Below are 15,321 nucleotides of genomic sequence, written 5' to 3'. Positions count from 1 at the left end.
ATATGTGGTTCAGAGTTCTGGGACCATCCCCTGAACCTGCTTGTTCGGGTATTCTGTGTTGTTGTTGGCGGAGCTCTCTGCTATACGTCCACCCGATCCTCCATCTTGTTTGTTCTCTCCCCTAACTTATTCTATCACAGCACCACATTCATGGTCCTTGTAATACATACGTTAAACCTCATACTATTATCTACTTTTAAAGCCTATTGTCCCTCCTCCATACACAGAGTTGACAGGGATGGGCAACTTGAACATTGACTACCCAAAATGGGAGGGGCTACAAAGGCAAGAAGTGACTGGCTTACAAGCTTTCAAGAGGGAACCTAGATTCAGAGGGCATAGAGGAAGGTAGAATCTCCACTGAGTAGTATCTAATCTGTCTAGGTGGGGCTAGTGAAAGGAAATGCGGATAGGTCTTTTGTGATACAATAGTGAATAATTGTTATCAGGACTGCTTGTGAGGGTTGGAAATGTAAAGGTAGATGTTTTATAACAAGGAGGGGAGTGATTAACTTTTCAGTCTAGGAGTGGAGGTCCCTGGGACCATCAAGGGAGAAGAGCGGAGAGCGGGACCCTACCCAGAGAAGCAGTAATGCCTGAGATAGAGGCAGAGACAATGACGTGGGGAGATGGAGCAGTTGGAGACTTTAGACACAGAGAGGGAGAGGAGCTGTGTGCTGACGACCAGGGGGCAAGCTTGTAGGGTATACCCTTTGGTTGGTTGATGATGCATGGAGGGCACTGTAACCATGGCAATGAAATGATATACGATAGGATGGAATGTAAAACTAATGTTTTCCCATGTAAACTATCACATAATTCACAATGAAACATTAAAACAACAAAATAACACCTAGTTGTTCTCTGACCCTAGAATGTAAGCTCTTGCTACAAGGATAAAGAGCATATGGACCTTCCCTGCTGTGTCCCCAAGGCCTGACTTGTACTTGTAGCCTTCTAGGGGTTCCTAATGTTTGTAGGATGCCTAACAATGACTGAGAGAGGGGAGGTTTGATCTTCTTCAGGAGAGGAAGTTTCATCTTCCTGAATTTTCTGCATAGCATAGTGTTTAGGTGTTAAGAAGATCCTAGTGAATAAAATGTTGGCCATCTTGTTGACTTTCCTCAATTTTACTACAAATAGGATATAAGAAGAATAAACAGCAGTTGTTAAGAGCTGTCGAGTCAGTTCCAACCCATAGCGACCCTGAACAGGGTTTCCGAGACTGTAAATCTTTACGGGAGCAGAAAGTCTCATCTTTCTCCCGCGGATCAGCTGGTAGTTTCAAGCTGCTGACCTTGCGATTCGCAGCCCGATTCGTAACCACTATGCTACCAGAGCTCCTTAGTTGCATATTACTCAACTAATCCAAGGTTACTTTTAAATTGGGTTCCACTTAATTTAAGAGACTTCAATCTTTCTCAGGATTTTACAAACTGAAAAGGCATTGCCTATTCTGAGTAGCCACTAACTAATAATCGTATCTACCAGTGGAGTGGTTCTTAAATGCAAAGTGCTCTTCTAAGTACTTTCTACAGCTTATTTCATTTGGTCTTTACAGTACTTACAACGCACATATGCACACTGTGGTACCAGCAGTGGACTGTGAACCACAAGGTCAGCAGTTTAAACTCATCTGTTGCTCCTTGGAAACCCTATGAGTCAGAGTCAATGCAACAGCACTTCACAACAACATAACACATATAACATCCTTGCACCCACTGCAGGACATTGAGCTGCAGATGTTAAATGAATTTGTCTAAGGTCTCACAGTTAAGATTTGATTCCTTGGCATCTGCCCTCCTGCCTAGGACCCCCCGCTCTCCCCCCCCACACACACACACACCTGACCCTCTACCCAGTGTTGACAGTGGCTGTGGCCAGACTGGAAATCCCCGAAGAGTATCAGGCAGAAGGGCCTCCAGGCAAACGGGGCCTCTCTCCATCTCCTCCCCAGATCATCTACCTGCGGCAGTTCAAAGACTTGCGGACACTCGGCCTCTCTGGAAACCCCATCTCAGAATCAGAGGATTACAAGATGTTTGTCTGTGCCTACCTTCCTGACCTCGTGTACCTGGACTACCGGCGTATCAGCGACCTCACAGCAAGTGTCTCTCTCCTTTAAAGCCCACAGATTGTGAGACAGTTTCACAGGGAGGGGCACTTAGAGGGACCCCACCAGTGGCTGCTCAGATTGCTTCTTGTCCACCCTGTCAGAGCCATTCCTCACGGTCACTGCTGAGTGTGCTTGTTGGCACCAGCCCCTCCCTAGCCCGAGTCAGCCTGCAGCACAGTGGCACACCAAGCCCCTGCCTTTTCCTTAGGATATTCACCCCAGCCTGGGAGGCAGCTCCTGCCCCTACCACCTCTGCCTGCCGCCTCTTGCCTCTGCTACACTCTGGCCCCATTCACTGCCTTTATCTGCAACACTGTTTGCAGTGTGTTCTGTCTGTGGGCACTTTCCCTCCAAAGAACAGGAAAAAAGCTGGTTCAACCTTGAAGCCTTGGGCAGCAGCAGAGTGATGTCTCTTGTGCTGGTTACCTGGGACCGAGGGTCACACAGCACCATCAGGAGACAGTAGGGGGCACTGATGGGATTCAGAGGCTTACCCCAGTCTCAACCCTGGTACTGCATGGCCTGGGCCCCAGAGCTGCTCCCCAGTGGCTGTGTCCTCCCAGGTGCAGTACTTCCCTGTTGGTACTCCTCAGGAAGTCCATAGGAATAGCGTGGGGTCAGAGGGCTGCCCTTCTGCTGGCTATGGGCTCTCCCTCCTGTCCTAGAATCTGGGGTTTAGAACACAAACACGAGTCTCATGTCTTGGGGGATATTTTTGACAATAATTTGAAAGCAGCATGAGCACAAGTGTTTGGATTGGTCAAAGACTTCTTTGGGTGGGCTCTGGTTATTATAAAGCTATGAGCAGCATGACACACCATTACAGAGCCCCTTCCCAGACTCCCCTTGGTCCACTGAAACCCCATGAACAGTGAGCAGGATGTCTGGGCCTTATCTAGAACCATCAGGATAAAGAATTGAGTTCTGCAAGACCAGGGTGCCATCCATATCACCGTCTGACTTGGCACCAACTGCAGCCCACTCAATCCCTGGTCCCATAGAATTCAGATGGTCGGACAGCTGACCAGGGTCGAGGGTAGGTTCACAGGGCCTGCCAGTCCTGTGGGGTTTTCCCTGAGGGCCCACTCCTAGCCCCTTCTAGGATACTTTCACATCAAGGTGCTCACCTCCTTCCAGCCCTGAGGAGTGGAGGGGGCCCCAGCCAAGGGCAGAGTAGACAGGGACTCTGAACTTGAGGGGCTTCAGATGGCCAGAAAGGGCAGGCAGCAGGCAGGGGTGTGGCCAGGGGCTGTGGCCAGGTCAGCAGGGCTTATCTTGTTGGAGACGAAGACCATGGAGAAGTCTCTGCAGATGGTGGGTTGTGCGGCATCCCAGGGGTCTGAGGACTGGTATGGGGAGGGAACCAAGGGAGAGATGGGGGCGGCAAGACTAGCAGCAGGTGCGATAATCCTCAGGGAGAGAGAGCCGAGCAGACAGTGGGCTCATAGAGGGCACAGCTGACAGAGATGGTACAGGAAGAATAATAGACAGTTTTATAACAGGAACTTATTTAGTAAAGTAAATCATTTATTCAAGCATAAATACACAAAGAACCAGAATATGAGTGTACAGTTCAGTGAATAACAAGAGCTTATTAGAAGTATTTCCACTCTGTATAAGACAGATAGATGATAATACAGGGAAATTTAAGCTGTTTGGTAACCAAGAAGCCACGTCAAGGTGGAGAACTACGCTCACCGTATCGGCTGGGGGTGGTACAGGGGCACTCAGGTAGCACCCAGGGTGAGAGCCTTGCTCAGCCCATCCTTGTCAATGGGCCAGCACACTGGGATGAGGCCAGTCAGGATCACTCTTATAGATGCAAGGACCAGGAGGAAGGACTAGGGCCAAGATTGTCCACAGGGGTTGATGTGCAATGGGCTGACTAGAGGGTTCCAGGAAGGTTTTCCTCAGGAAGTGGTTTTGAGCTGGCAGTCTACAGGATAGGCGGGAGTTGATTGGCAAAAGGAGTGGTCAGGCAGTCAGGCAGAAGACAGAATCTGTGTAAGTGCCCTGGGGCAAGAGGCAGCATGGTGAGCAGACCAGCAATGGGGGCTCAGAGAGCAGAGGAGACAGTGGGAGACAGGCAAAAGGGAGGCACCAGGGTCTTGAAGGACATGAAGGGAGCTGGTCCTTCCCTAAACCCAAAGGGAAGACATAAAAGGTAAGTGAGAGGCTGGCAAGAAGAGATGTGCAAACAACCAAGATGGCTCTGGTTACTTGCTGAATGGAGGCCGGATTAGAGGGAGGGTGGGGGACGGATGACGCCACCTGGGAGTCTAAGGCAGGGGTCCCTGTAAGAAATGCTAGGAAGATAAGGCCTCGGACGTGTCTCCTGGATAGGCTGTAAGCTGGGGGCTGCTCACTAGGAGTGAAGCTGGATGAATCATCAGAGGCTCCAGTCTGGGGATACTAGGTTAGAGTACTTGGGGTACATAAAGAAACTGAGGAGGGGCAAGGACTGAGTGGGTTGGGTGGAGGGGACTTGGGCCTTGGGTGGGTCACTTTACTGTCTCCCTATCCATTCCTTAAGGGGCCCCGACACTAACCAGGGAGGACTGTATGAAGTGATGCAGGAGTCCCGGTTCTCCAGTAGTGTCCATGTCTGCCCGGCATTCTGCCTCATACAGCTCCCCTGGCCCTTCCTGATGTTACTCCATCACCTAGATCAGTACTTGGGATGAGCCACACTTATGTAAACCCTAGGCCCTGCCTATCAGGGCTCATGGCACCCCATCCCTGCAGAAAGAGATGGCGAAGATGAAGCACCAGTATTCCATTGATGAGCTGAAGCAGCGTGAGACATTGATACAGGCCCAAAAGGAGGAGGCGCAGGCCCAGAGGGAGAAGCTGGAGTCACACAAGGTACTGCAGGAGGCCTCAGCTGGACCGCACCTCTGCCCTGACCCCCTGCCCCGGTCAAGAAGTGCCCAGGAGAGGGCGGCCACCAGATTAAACCTGATGCTACTCAGTTATGCCTGGGTCCCAGGACCCAGCATCCGCACCCAGCTCACTCCACTAGGCCACCTGCTGGCCCCGTCCGGGTCCAGGCTCCATGGTCTACCTCTTTGCTACAGTGACTGTGCATTGAGTCTGTCAGAGCAGCAGCTCCTTCTCTTAAACCCAGGGAGTGTCCCCCACTGCATGCCAGGAACAGCATGTGGCCTTCGCATCAGTCACTGCAGCCAGACTGAGCCCTGAAGAAAAGTTTGCAATAGTACTTGGCTCTGACCTCCACACACCCGCTGCCCCAGAAGCCACATCATCCACACATCTCCCTTCCTCAGAGGCCTTCCTTCCCCAGGTCCCAGTGGTGTGAGCCAGTGGAACCACACCCAGGCTGTTTCTTTCCACAGGCCGCATTCATTGAGCACCTTGACGGCTCCTTCCTGTTTGACAGCATGTATGCTGAGGACGTGGAGGGCAGAAAGCTGTCCTATCTGCCTGGGGTTGGGGAACTCCTTGAAGCATATCCTTTTTAGCTAGACACTGCCACCTCTGGCAGAACCCAGGATCCCTGTGCCATCGCCCTGCCTTCAGTCAAGCCCCCTTCCCCTGTGAGCCTCAGTCTGGGAGACAGTCCTCACTTCAGAGCAGTGAGTCCATGACATGGTTCAGAGCTTGGTCAGTGAGCACCCACGGGAAATGCCGTGTGCATTTCCAGAGACTCACTGACGTTCGGGCCAGCAACATTGGCAACATGCTCTGTGGTGGTGATCTGTGTCAGTCACACTTCCTTGTTCTTCTGTGTGCTTTGCATGCATTATTTGTGGGTTTCTACACCCCCACCAAAAGAGGAGCACTGTCACACATGCCACTTTCTATCCAGGAAAGCCGAGGCCCAGCCAGGTTCCGTGCCAGGCAGAAATGGGGTTTGAGCCATAGCCTGAGTCCTAAACACTGCGTTCTTCCTTCCAATCCACCCGACAGCTTGCTGAACAGAGATGATTCACTCTTCAAGACCTAACATTCTAGAAGTCATAACAGCAGTGGGTAGGAGCATGGAGGTGAAACAGACAGGGGCTGCAGTGAGTATGTTCAGGGCTGAGTGGATGGTTAACAGCTTAGCTCCACCTTGCTCTGCTACCTGCCAGTTGGTGACCTGCAGTCAGGCCGCCATGTGTTTGGATCTTGGCTGTAGCATGTTGTGGCTGTGTAACTCTGAGCAAGTCACTTCACCTATCTGAGCACTGGTTTTCGTCCTTGCAGTATTACTTGATCTTCCTAGCCTCAGTGACTCCTCCCTCTCAAGGACTCCAGGTGTGAAGAAGGAACGTGACTTACCAGAGTGGGTTCCCAGGGTCAGCGGCACAATCAGGAATCAAATCTGGGCCAGTCTGCCCTGAGTCTGACCACCCTTGGAGGCTCCACCGTAGCACACCTGCAATAGCAAGGGACCAGGGCCACCGCAGGCAAAGGTGTTAGAGAATAGACCAGAAATAAGACTTCTCCCAGGTGCTCAGGGCCCCAGGGGTCTCCCTGGAACCCGTCCCAGCATGATTCTCCCTGCTCTGTCAACTTCCTCTCACTGAATCACTCAGGCTGAGAGTGGAGGGGCCCCATTGCAGGCTCACAGCTGTGGTCTCAGTTCCCATCCTCAGTTTCTTTATCAGGCAAAGTGACTACAGGACCTAGGTCCTGGGTTTCTAGTACTGAGGACCATGTTCCACATCAGGAGACCTGATGCTGTGTTGTGCAGCATTTACCTGTGGCTCCTGGCGGTTCACTCCTGAGATGATGTCAGCCTCCTTAACAGCTGCTTACCTACAAGGACAAGTTTGTCATCATCTGCCTGAACATTTTTGAGTATGGTCTGAAACAACAGGAGAAGCGAAGAGTGGAGCTTGACACCTTCACTGAGTGCATCCAGGAGGCCATCCAGGAGAACCAGGAGCAGGGCAAGTGGAAGATTGCCAAGTTCGAGGAGAAGCACCTGCTGGTAGGCCCCGAACCACCCCGGTCCCATTCTCAGTGCTGAGTCCCCAGCCTCAGGCCACTGTGCTCTAGAATGTCAGGCACACCATGACTAGCCCTGTAGTGACCTGGCACTCATGTACCATGGTAGCCCAGGGGTCATTATTCCTAGTGACAGAGACCACAGAGCCAGCAAGTGGCACAGCCAAGGTTCAGCCTCATACCACCAACAAGCACAGTTCCTCCCTGTGCTTTAAGTGAGCTGAGCAAGGGGTTCTGGGGGGTTCAAGATGCTCCTACCCCCTAGTACTTTAGCAGCAGCAGCAGCAGCAGCAGTATCATCAATATATTGTTGTTGGAGTCCTAGTGTGGCACTATTCATAAGGCTTTATGAAAGTCCCATGAGCTACCAAAAGAACCAACAGAGCTGTGTCGGAAGAAGTGCAGCCAGAGCGCTCCTTGAAGGCCAGGATGGCCAAACTTCGCCTCTCATACTTCGGACATATTGTTAGGAGGGACCAGTAGCTGGAGAAGGATATCATGTTTGGTAAGGTGGAGGGTCAGAGAAAAAGAGGAAGACCCCCAACAAGATGGATTGGCAAAGTGGCAGCATCAATGGGCTCAAGCGTGGCAACAATAGTGAGGTTGGCCCAGGAGATCAGGCAGTGTCCAAGCTCACCAGGTGCTCTTCAGAAACCCCATACAGGGTCACTGTGGATCGGAACCGACTCGACAGCACTTAACAACACCAATAGTGTGGTACTGTAGGGTAAGCACTGCACCGCAAAGTTGGTTTGAACTGCATGGTTATCAGGTCAAACTCACTAGCCACTCCTCGGAAACCCTATACAGGGTTGATATAAGTCAGAACTGACTCGATGACACTTAACAACAATAACAACAATTATTATTACTTCATTAATTCATTCAATAGATGTGGGACCCAGAGCCACTTTCTCCCCTCTCCTTCCCCCGCAGGACCTCATGTACTCTGCACTCTTCCCCTTCCCCCATCAGACTAGAACCCTTGAAGGTGGTACCTGGCTCATTTGTTTCACACAGTGCCCTATGGTGCCTTTGACAGTACCCAAGTGCATCCAGTACCACACGTTTGGCAGAGCCTGTTTTAGAAGAGAGCATGGAACAAGGGATATCATTATTGATGGCTTAGCTGAAAACAGAGGATACCAGAAAAATGTTAACCTGTGCTTCATTGACTATGCAAAGGTATTTGAGTGTGTGGATCATAACAAATGATGAATAACATTGTAAAGAACAGGCATTCCAGAACACTTCACTGTGCTCATGCAGAACTTGCACATAGTCATTTCAGCAGAACAAGGCTATACTGCATGGTTTAAATTCAGGAAAGGTGTTGTGTCAGGGTTGGATCCTTTCACCATAATTCTTCAGTCTATTTGTTGAGTAAATAATCCAAGGAGCTGCCCCATATGAAGAACATAGCATCAGGATTGGAGGAGGAATCATTGAACAAGCTGTAATATGCAGATGACACAATCTTGCTTGCAGAGATTCAAGAGAACTTGAAGCACTTACTGAAGATTAAGGACTACAGCCTTCATTATAGATTATACTTCAACATAAAGAAAGCACAAATCCTCACAACTGAACCAATAAGCAAACCAATAAGCAATATCACAATAAATGGAGAAAAGAATAAAGTTGCCAAGGATTTCATTTTACTTGGATCCATCGTCAATGTCCAGCAGTCCAAGAAATCAAATTATGTATGTATTGCATTGGGCAAATCTGCTACAAAAGATCTCTTTAAAGTGTTAGAAAACAAAGATGTCACATTGAAGACTAAAGTGTGCATGACCAAAGCCATGAAGTTTTCAGTCACCTCATAAATATGTGAAAGATGGACCAAAGAAGAATTGATGTATTTGAATAATAGTGTTGTTGAAGAATATTAAATATATCATGGACAAACAAATATACAAGCAGAACAAACAAGTGTCTTGAAATAAATACAGCCAGAATGTTCCTTAGACTTTGTCTTATGTAGTTTGGACATGAAGAAAATCAAAACTGCAAGGAAACAGTTAGTCCAAAGGACTAATGGGATCACATGAATGCAAGCCTCCATGACACTGAGATTAGCTGCTACTGTTGACCACTTTGAGAAGGGTCATAATAGGAAACTCTAGATTGGGAAAAAAATGTGGAACAGAACTCAAAAGCATAAAATAGGGTAGGCTTACCAGTCAGATAGAGACAAGGAAAACTCCCAACACTGTGGTCCTTTGTCACCCTTTAGACTTGGAACTAACCTTGCCTCGGTGATTCAACTTTCAGCCTCACTATAGACAGATACATAAGGTGCACACAACACCAGAAGGGATGCACTCATTAGAACAATCAACTATATGAGATCCAAAGGACAGCCTTTGCCCAGGACAGAGCTCAAAAGGCAAGAAGGGATAGAAAAAAAGGAATGGAAACAGTAAACACAGGAAGTAGGAAGAGGGTTGTTACATTGTGTGGTTGCAATCCATGTCACAAGATAAAAGGTGTATGACTCATTGAATGGAAAACTAATTTGTACTGTACACTTACCAAAATCACAATTAAAAAACAAACATGGGATCCATATTTGTTGCTTGTTGTTAAGTGCCGTGGAGTCAGTTCCGACTCACAGCGACCGTGTACAGGGTTTCCGAGGCTGTAAATCTTTACGGGAGCAGAACGCCTCATCTTCCTCCTGCGGAACAGCTGGTAGTTTCAAACTGCTGACCTTAAGGTTCGCAGCCTGATATGTAACCACTACGCTACCAGAACTCCTTGTTATTTATATTGTCAGTTTGTCAAACTATGGTAGCTTGCTTGTTGCTGTGATGCTGGAAGATATGACACCAGTATTTTAAATACCATCAAGGTCACTCATGGTGGACATGTTTCAGTGGAGTTTCCAGACTAAGACAGACTAGGAAGTTCTGAATGTTTAGCCACTGAAAACCTTATCAATAGCAGCAGAACATTGTCAGATATATTGCTGGAAGATAAAAACATTCTAAGTAGAACCAGAATATTATCAGATATAGTGACAAGAGCCTTGCAGGTTGGAAGGCATCAGTTGCTCACATATAAGTGCATGTTAATGCTGAAGAACATTAAAACAAGTCCACAAGAGCCAAAATATGGCCTTAAACATATTCCATCTGAGTTTAGAGACCATCTCAAGAACAGATTTGATGCATTAGACACTAATTACTGAAGACCTGAAGAACTGTGGGATGACATCAAGAACATCATACAGGGAAAAAAGAAACAGGTAATTTAAAAAATAGGAAAGAAAGAAAAGACAAAATGGATATCAGAACAGACTCTGAAACTTGCTCTCTGGTGTAGAGATGCTAAAGCAAATAAAAGAAATGAGGAAGTCAAAGAGTTAAAAAGAAAATTTCAAGGGCAGCTCAAGAAAACAAAGTATTATAATGAATCGTGCAAAGATCTGGAGTTGAAACACCAAAAGGGAAAAATACGCTCAGCATTTCTCAAGCTGAAAGAACTGAAGACAAAATTCAAGCCTCAGGTTGCAATATTGAAGGATTCTCTGGGCAAAATATTGAATGGTGCAGAAAGCACCAAAAGATGATGGAAGGAATATACAGTCACTGGACCAAAAGGAAATAGTTGATGTTCAAGACATAGCATATGATCAAGAACTGATAGTGATGAAGGAAGAAGTCCAAGCAAGGCATTGGTGAAAACAAGGCTCCAGAAATTGATGGAATACGCATTGAAATCTTTCAACAAATGGAGGCACTCACTCATCTATAACCAAGAAATTTGGGAGACAACTATCTGGCCAACTGACTGGAAGAGATCCATATTTATGCTCCTTCCAAAGAGAGGTGACCCAACAGGATGTGCAAAACATTGAACTATGTAACTAATGTCACATGCAAGTAAAAGTTTGCTGAATATTATTTTTAAATGACTGAAACATTAGCAGAGAACTGCCAGAAATTGAAGCCAGATTCAGAAGAGGATATAGAACTAGGTATACCCTTTGCTGAGGTAAGATGGATCTTGGCTGAAAGCAGAGAATACCAAGCTTGAATTTTTTCTTCAGTTCTTTCAGCTTGAGAAATGCTGAGCATACTCTTCTCTTTTAGTATTCTAACCTTTCATTATAATACTTTACTTTGTTTTCTCAAGCTGCCTTTTGGAATGTTTTGTTCAGCTCTTTGACTTCCTCATTTCTTCCATGTGCTTTAGCTTACCTACTATTCTCAAGAGCCCTGGTGCAGTGCTGTAGGATAAGCACTAGACTGCAAGGTTGGTTTGAACTACAAGGTCAGTGGTTCAAACCTACCAGTCGCTCCTTGGAAATTCTATACAGGTTTGCTATGAATTGGAACCGACTCGACTCGATGGCACTTAACAACAACAACCCTCAAGAGCAATTTCAGAGTTTCTTCTGACATCCATTCTGGTCTTTCCTGGCTTTTGCTTTTTTATATATATGATGTTCTTGATGTCATCCCACAACTTCTCTGGTCTTCAGTCGTTAGTGTCCAATGCATCAAATCTCTTTGTTGAGATGGTCTCTAAATTCAGGTAGGAATTTAGAGACCGTCTAAAGGTTATATTTTGGCTCTCGTGGACTTGTCATTTTCTTCAGCTTCAGCCTGAACTTGATTTGAGCAATTGATGTTCTTTCTGTTCCACAGTCTGCCATTGGCCTTGTTTTGGCTGAGCTCTTCCCTAGTCTCTTCCCACACATACAGTCAATTTGATTCCTGTCTATTCCATCTGGTGAGATCCAAGTGTATAGTTAACATCTATGTTATTGAAAAAAGGTATTATTCACAATTTGAATAATAGTGGTATTAGCTTGTCTTCCTTGTGTACTCTGTTCCAACTCATAATGACTCTATAGGGTTTCTGAGGGTGTAAATCCTTGTGAGAGCAGAAAGCCTCATCTTTCTCCCATAAACTGCTGTCCTTGTGGTTAGCAGTCCAGCTAGTAATCCACTATGTTACTGGAGCTCCTTGGTCTCCCTTGTAGGAATATGGATATTATCCTATTACAGACAACATTGTACTTCAAGCTAAATCTTGAGATGAATTGAGAAACTGAGAAAGCTAAATCTTAACAATGAATGCAACACCATTCCTCTTCATTTTGTCATTTCCAGCATAGTAAAGCTTATGATTGTCCAATTCTAAATGGCCAGTACCAGTCCACTGGCCTAAGATATCAATCTTTATGTATTCTATTTCATTTTTGACAACTTATTTTCCTAGATTCATACTTTGTATATTTCACATTCTGATTATTAATGATGCTTTCAGCTATTTCTTCTCATTTTGAGTTGTGCCCAATTAACCAATAAAGTGCTCAAAATCTTTACTCCATCCATGTCATTAAGGTCAACTCTATTTTCAGAAGACAGTTCTTCTCCAGTCATATTTTGAGTGCCTTCCAACCTGAAAAACTCATCTTCCGGCACTACATCAGACAATGCTTCACTGCTATAAATTAAGGTTTTCAGTGACTAACCTTTCAGAAATGGTTTGCCTTTCCTTCTTCCTAGTCTGTCTTAGTCTGGAAGCTCCAATGAAACCTGACCATCATGAATGACCCTGCTGGTATTTTAACTAGCAATGGGCGTTGTTTCCAGCATCACATTGCATCAAACTGACAGACAGGTAGTAAGAATAAAGTCCAGTCATTAAAATAGTTTGAAGATGAGAATCAACATAAGTCTGATCCCCAGAATGTGAGGAGTAATCAAATCCCAGCTGCTCCACTACTTCATCATCTGTAACACCAGCAAGCCCTCATGGCACTTTCTGTCTCTCAGACCCTAGCCACCCAGAGCTAAGATAGGTCTCATAAGCTAAAAGAACACCATATTTCAGTTGTCAACTGCAAGTTTGAGGAGGACACACAACACCCCAAACTTCTGACCTGCTGGCCACAGATTTGTGGTTTTCATACCCCTTCAGAATGCCAGCTCAAGTTAAAGGACCTCTGTGGCTTCCCTCACTTTCACCTGCTAACGCCCCCACCCTACTCCTTGTTGTTGTTGTTGTTGTTTTTAAGTGCTGTCAAGGTGGTTCCAACACATGGCGACCCTGCGTAGGGTTTCCGAGGAGTGGCTGGTGTGTTTGAACTGCCGTCCTTGCAGCTAGCAGTCCAGTGCTTATCCTACAGTGCTACATCAGGGTTCATTGGGTTTGATATTTGCTAGAACAACTCACGGAAAGTTTTACTGACAATTATAGATTTATTATAACACAAGAATACAAATCAGTATTGTCATAAGGAAGACATGCATGAGTGAGGTCTGAGAGTGTTCCCTATGGGAATCTCTCATGACCCAAAGAGAACACACAGCCCTCCCTTCACCGACCAGGAAACTCTCAGAGCCTCTATGTTCAGAGCTTTTATTAGCCTCAAACATTTGGAACAGCTGAGCCCTTAACCACTGCCCCAAAGAGCGTCCTCATTAGCTATTCAAAAAAAATCACATTCGCTGCCCTAGATTCAATTCTGATTCGCAGTGACCCTGTAAGGCAAAGTAGAATTGCCCCCTAGGGCTTCCAAGATTATAAATCTTTACAGAAGCAGACAACCACATCTTTCTCCTGTGGAGTGACTGTTGGGTTTGAACCACTGACCTTTGGTTAGAGCTAAGCACTACCAGGGCTCCTCCTACTCGCCATTTTTTGTGTTGTTGTTGAGTGCTATCAAGTTGGTTCTGACTCATAGCAACCCTTTATAGGGTTTCCAAGGAGCGGCTGGTGGGTTTGAACCATGAACCTTGCAGTTAGAAGTCCACTGCTTATCCTACTGCACCACACCAGGACTCCCCATTAGCCGTTGTTGTTGTTGTTAAGTACTGTGGAGCCGGTTCCAACTCACAGTGACCCTGCACAGGGTTTCTGAGGCTGCAAATCTTTACGGGAGCAGAAAGCTTCATCTTTCTCCCGCAGAACAGCTGGTAGTTTCGAACTGCTGACCTTGAGGCTAGCAGCCGGATTTGTAACCACTGCTACCAGAGCTCCTTAGGGAGCTCATTAGGGAGATGCAAATGAAAACAGTAATTACAACCACCTTCCCCCAATTAGAATGGTAATGATTAAGAAAATAAAGAAAACAACAAGTGTTGGCAAGGTTGTGGTGAAACTAGAACCATCATCTATAGCCGGTAAGAATATAAAGGATTCACTCACTGTGGAAACCAATTTGGTGATTCCTCAAAGGATTGACAATCCCAATGCTAGGTACCAATACCCAGAAGTGCAGGCAGGAATGCAAACAAAAGCCAGTGCACTTGTGTTCACTGCAGCACTTTGCACAATCGTCAAAAGATACAAACGACTGGAATGTCCATCAACAAACAAATGAATTAGTAAAATGGGGTACATATATTTGTTGTTGTTAAGTGTCGTTGAGTCGGTTCCAACCCATAGCGACCCTGTAAAGGGTTTCCGAGGAGCAGCTAGTGAGCTTGAACCGCAGACCTTGCAGTTCAAACGGCTTTGCGGTCTGGCGCATTAACCCACAGCGCCACACCAGGACTCCAGGGTGCATATATATATAATGGAATATTACTCAGCCATAAGGAGAAATGAAGTTTTAATGCATGCTGTAACATGGATGAACCTGAAGACCATTATGTTGAGTGAAATAATTCAGTCTCAAAAGAAGAATTACTATATGCTCTATATACTAAATACTATATGAAATAAATATATAGAAGCCAAAGTGGCTGACAGAGGAAGGAAGAAAAGGAGCGGGAGTTTGCCTCAGGGGTATGGAGTTTATGTTAATGGTGGTGGAATCATTTGGAAAATGATAGAATGATTGCACTACATGAGGAATGTAATCAGTGTCAGTGAAGTATATAGGTGGAAATTATTGACTTGGTGAGTGAATGTTTTATTGTATAGATTTTCACCACAATAAAAGAAAGAAAGGGTATACCCTGCAAGCCTGCCCCCCCACACCTCCCCACCCGCTCCCAGTTGTCAGCACACAGCCCCTCTCTCTCCCTGGATCTAAAGTCCCCAGCTGCTCCATCTCTCCATGTCATGGTCTCTGTCTTCATCTAAGGCATCACTACTTCTCTGGGTAGGGTCCTGCTCTCCGCTCTTCTCTATTGATGATCCTAGGGACCTCCGCTCCTAGACTGGAAAGTAAATCACTCCCCTCCTTACTATAAAATGTCTACCTTTACATTTCCAACCCTCACAATCAGTCCTGATAACAATTATTCACTATTGTATCACAAGAGACCTATATGCATTTC

The 15,321-nt window shown here is 46.3% G+C and overlaps 1 protein-coding gene across 1 annotated transcript in view; it reads left to right on the top strand.

Annotated features, from left to right (window-relative positions):
* Positions 1-15,321, top strand: part of LRRC48 (leucine rich repeat containing 48) — a 126,856-nt gene that overhangs the window by 80,431 nt on the left and 31,104 nt on the right. Inside the window, exons 4-7 of the mRNA XM_006875550.1 lie at positions 1,958-2,104; positions 4,862-4,981; positions 5,473-5,585; positions 6,881-7,055. Of these exons, the coding sequence (XP_006875612.1) occupies positions 1,958-2,104; positions 4,862-4,981; positions 5,473-5,585; positions 6,881-7,055 (555 nt within the window). The remainder of the gene's footprint in view (positions 1-1,957; positions 2,105-4,861; positions 4,982-5,472; positions 5,586-6,880; positions 7,056-15,321) is intronic.

The sequence above is a fragment of the Chrysochloris asiatica genome, unplaced genomic scaffold (genome assembly GCF_000296735.1).
Source record: "Chrysochloris asiatica unplaced genomic scaffold, ChrAsi1.0 scaffold00331, whole genome shotgun sequence".
Taxonomy (NCBI): domain Eukaryota; kingdom Metazoa; phylum Chordata; class Mammalia; order Afrosoricida; family Chrysochloridae; genus Chrysochloris; species Chrysochloris asiatica.
Note: the sequence above shows the minus strand (reverse complement) of the source record. Positions and strands in the feature narration are given on the sequence as shown.